This window comes from Pteropus vampyrus, unplaced genomic scaffold (assembly GCF_000151845.1).
Source record: "Pteropus vampyrus isolate Shadow unplaced genomic scaffold, Pvam_2.0 Scaffold142, whole genome shotgun sequence".
Taxonomy (NCBI): Eukaryota; Metazoa; Chordata; class Mammalia; order Chiroptera; family Pteropodidae; genus Pteropus; species Pteropus vampyrus.
Window position 1 is genome coordinate 2114472 of NW_011888923.1, and position 4529 is coordinate 2119000.

At 59.1% G+C, this 4529-nt stretch overlaps 1 protein-coding gene across 1 annotated transcript in view; it reads right to left on the reverse strand.

Moving 5' to 3' along the window:
* RNF207 (ring finger protein 207) overlaps positions 1–2544 on the reverse strand; it is a 12951-nt gene extending 10407 nt beyond the window's left edge. Inside the window, exons 1-3 of the mRNA XM_023535622.1 lie at positions 2118–2544; positions 1295–1427; positions 17–161 (exon numbers count right to left, since the gene is read on the reverse strand). Of these exons, the coding sequence (XP_023391390.1) occupies positions 17–161; positions 1295–1427; positions 2118–2308 (469 nt within the window). The 5' untranslated portion in view covers positions 2309–2544. The remainder of the gene's footprint in view (positions 1–16; positions 162–1294; positions 1428–2117) is intronic.
* Positions 2545–4529: the final 1985 nt, after the last annotated feature.

A 4529-nucleotide genomic window follows, 5' to 3' on the forward strand; every position in this document is an offset into this window, starting at 1 on the left:
GCCACGCCGCACTCACTGCACTTGGGGAGCACGTCGCGGCTGCGCTGGCCCAGGGCCACGATTTCGTGGCTCGCGAACATGCGTGCCCGGTGCGTCTCGTCGCGGCAGCGCGCGCACAGCGGCTGCCCGCACGTGTTGCAGTAGTACATGGTCTCCGGGTCCTGCGGGCCCAGTGTAGGCTCAGTCCCACCGCCACCTGCGCCCGCCGGCCGTCTCCCCGGTGTCACCGAGCTGGTCGGTCACCGCCTGGGGCAGGGATGCGGCTCAGTGCAGCCTTTCCATGTCATCCAGACGCTCTAACGCGCCCAACTTACAGAAGAGAACACCGAGGCTCAGAGAGCAGGTGAGCGGGGCAGTAACGGGTGGGATCCGGAATGCGCTTGGGAGGCAATTACATGGGGTTGGGAGGAGGGCAGAAACTGCATTTGCAAAACACTTTACTGGAACCATAAGTGTGTGTGCGTGTGTGTGTGTGTGTGTGTGTGTGTGACCTCTCAAGCCACCCTCCGCACCCTCAACAGTAGCCAAAGGGCAGTGCCCACCCTGGCCACGTGGAGGCTAAATTTGGCTGAGAGGGAAAAAGGAGTGGGGCCTGGGGGTTTCCTTCCCCGGGACAGACGCGGGGCTGAGAGCGCAGGGCATGGGCTGCAGCCACGGCATTGACCCCAGCAATGGCTGTGAAAGCACAGACCTCGAGTCCTTACTCTGACATTCAAGGCCATTTCCTCCCCTGCTCCCCCTACCTCCAGATGGGCACCTCTGTGCTGCTGTGTCACACATGTCCTAGCTCTTGATCAGCACCTCCAAGCTTCTGCTCCTGCAAGGCCATCCTCCCAGGACTGGGAATTCCTATGCGACCTCCACGGGCCAGAGTCCCGAGTGCCCTTTGCAGCCCAGCCCGAAGCCTGGCCTCTGCTCCTTAGTCTTTCCTAGACTCAGCGGGCAGGGTCATCCCTCCCCGACAGCACGCTGTCCTCACTTTCCCCAGGGCTATAGGTAGTAGCTCACAGCTACCACGTACCCTCAGGGGCAGGCCCACTCTGAGTTGGGGACCAGTGAGCTCTCCCCAAATCGAATGGCCTTAACCTCTGTCACTACCTGGCTATTTGCTCAAGTCAGTCGTTCTGGAACTCAGTCTCCCTACCTGTAAAATGGCCACCTTTGGGATCCAGGTGCGCTAGGGAGGTGTTGGAGGATCCACTAATGGATAATCTTCTGAGGATATGTTGGGTACACTCTGCCAGCACCTAGACCCTGGGACCTGGCACCCTTGCCTCCCCCCGGGCACCCCTGCCTGCTTGCTGCACTCCAGGTCACAGTTGGCACAGCACGCCACCTCCAGGCCGTCCCCGGAGCTGTCCACGAGGAACTGCAGCAGCCGGTCCACTGGCGGGAGCCCGCTGGGGCCCTTCACCACCGTCTGGTGTCTGTGGAGAAGCTGCAGCCAAGATCCAGATGCCCCTTCTCCGGGGCTCCCTGTCTGCTCCCGCCCCCCCACATTCCAGGCTGGGGCTAAATATAGGGTGGGTGGGGGATGGAGTGCTTAGGTACTGGCATCTGCTATAAATATCTCAGCCAGTGCTCACTCTGACCCTGTCCCTCCCCCAGTCCACTCCTGGGTGAATCCTGGGAGGTCATGGGGTTGGCGACCTGGGGTGATAAGGCAGAAGCCTTTCCTCAAGCCCTTCTCATTGCACTGGGCACAATTCCGCCCTGCTCCCCGCCCTTCCCCCCACAACTTGATCCTACATCATCTGCTAATGTTGACCTAAGACTTCAGGGACCAACCAAGTGAGTTACCAAGAGCATCCTGACGCTGCGCTGAGGTCAGATACTCCATTAGCACTAAGTCCCGACATGACAGTGCCCTAGCCCCGCCCCTGTCCCTAACTTTCTGTGGGAGGCCTTGGGCCAGTAATCCCAGGCCTCAGTTAACCTGACCTGGAAAATGGGCGGGAGCGCGCGCATTCTCCAGCGAAGAGGTTCCGGCTGGGTGGGGCCTCTCCCAGTCCGAGCTGGGAGTCAGAGCCTTGCCCTCCCTGCACCTGGGTCCCTGCCCAGGCAGAGCCAGGCTCCCGTCCCAGGGAGGGGGACCGTGGGGGCTTCCAGGCACTCACTGGCACAGCGGGCAGGCTAGACGGCCATCCGCGGCGCGGCCGCGCAGGCAGCCGGCGCAGAAGTGGTGGAAGCAGTCGAGCAGGCAAGGGCGTTCGTACTGGGCGTGGCACAGCGGGCACACGAGTGGGTGGCCGCTCGCGGCGTCCACGGCGTCTGGGCCCTCCAGGGGCGCGAAGATAGCTCCCGACATCTGCAAGGACAGCGCAGGACGGCGGCAAGGCGCCCAGCGGTCGCAGAGCTGGGAGCAGCAAGGTACCCGGGCGGGTTTCGGAGCGCCGGGCAGGGGAGGCGTGCGGAGGGGCCGGCCCGGGGCTCTATCCCCACCTCTCCCGCACCCGCGCGGTTGCCCTAAAAGGTCAGGCCGCTGGACCCGACAAAGCTTCCTTCTCGGTGGCCAACCAACCCCTTCCTCCACCTCTCCCACCAACCCTCACTCCCACCCCAGGAATTCCCCTCTCGGTGTCCTCTGGGTGATCGGCAAGCGACACTCCTTCCGCGCTGGGCCGCCGGGTTGCTCAGGAGAGGTGCTCTTGTCCACCAGCTCCAGATTGTCCGCCGCCTCACGGCGAGGGCCGGGACTACCGCTCTGCTCCCTTGTTCCGGTCAAGGCCACCGCCACGGCCACTCCATGCCCAGTCCAGGAGGAGGAGAGGCAGGAATGCGGCGGCTACAAAGGATGGCGCCGGGTGAGGGTCCAAGGCTGGGACTGGACCCCGCCACGGGTTACAGAGCCCCAAGTGCGCAGCCGCAGGAGCTCAGGGGCCGCACCCACTGAACCTGAGCAGGGACAGGAGTGGGTCCGCGTGGCCTCATTTCCTCCACGGCCAATTGGAGGTGACAGAGAGCAGCGGATGCCCCTCCACAGACATCCTGGTGCTGGGGAGAGGGCATGCGAGCGCTTGAGATCACCAGGCTCCCTTTGGCTGGTTGGGGCTCTTGGCTAAGTAATTGACCTCCGGAGCTTGCCAATGATGGGGTGAGACTTTCTGAAGAGAAATGAGCAAACTAGGCTTCCATATAAGTAGGCCCCACCCTCACCATCAGGTGCGTTCCCAGGAGGGGGTTCGGGTAGGAGGGCTGAGGAAGAGGCTCTGAGCCTTTCCAGAAGGGCCTCTTCTGCCCTTCGAGGCTCGGCTAGTGCTCCTTTATCCCAGCGCGATTTTCGCTAGTGCCCTTCGTCCATAGGTCATTATCTGCCTTCTTTGCACACCTTATCCTGAACTCTGGGAAAACAGCCCCTATCCCTGCCTCTCTTGAAGTCAAAGAGTCAAGGGCAGAGCCAGACCCACAGAAGGTGCTCAAAGTCTTAACTAATCAGTTAGAAAAAACTAGGAGATAATATTCGAGCTGGGTTTTGAAGGATGTGTAGGAGTTCTCCAGGGGGAAGAAAGGAAGTGAATTCTAGGCAGAAACTACCTGTTCTTTTAAGGGTCCTTCCTAACCTTGGTTCCATTTGTGCTTCAGGTCATGGTAATAATAACAATGGCTAATGTCTATGGGCCAAAAGTACTATTCCAAGTTCTTCTACTTGTATTAACTCATCTGGTCCTGACAACAACCTTAGGAGGTAGAAAATGTGACCCTGGTCAGTGGTTGAGCTGCTATACAAAACTGGACGGGTGCTTGATACGTGAATGACAGACACATTAGTTCCCTCTGGAGGGGCAATAGGAGGTGGGTGTACGGTTCCTGATACTCAAGCTTATTTAATCCATCCATTCCTGTCTTCATCTATTCGAGTAGTATTTATTGAGCATCTGCCGTAGGCCATACACATAGAAGGGAACACGTCAGTCAAGGTCAACCAAGTACACAAGGACAATGATGCAGACTGTGTTAAATGCCCCAAAGGAAATGATCAGGATGATGTGAGGGAGGGCAGCTAGGAAGGTGGAGCTGGGAGCACGGTGAATAACCGTGGGCAGAGAGGGGCGCCGAAGCCGAGCCCCTGCAGGATGAGAAGTCAGACACAAGAACAACCAGGAAGGGTTCAAAGCAGAGGGAACAGCAAGTACAAGATCCCTGAAGCCGGAATAAATTTAGAGGAAAGAAAAGAAGACCAGTGTGAGTGAAGATGAAGGGACCGGGGATGGGTGGGGCTGAAAGTGAGGGCGAGGGGTGTGAGGAAGGTGACAGTGGCCTTCTTGACACTCTAGAGATGTCAGGAGGCCATTGGCTGTGTGAGTCAGGAGCGCAGGCTGGGGTCAAGGCATGGGGTCATATTTAAAGGCACGCCCTGGGTCATTGCCAAAGGTCAAGTTTAGATAGAGATGAGAGGAGCTCTTCACCCTGCAGCCCTTCAAGTTCAGGAAGGAAGGGGCAGCAACAGGATGGAGAAGGCCCTGCCTCAGCAAGGAGGATGGAGGGACCTACGGTGTCAGATTCTGCTAAGGGAAGCAGGAAGAGGAGGA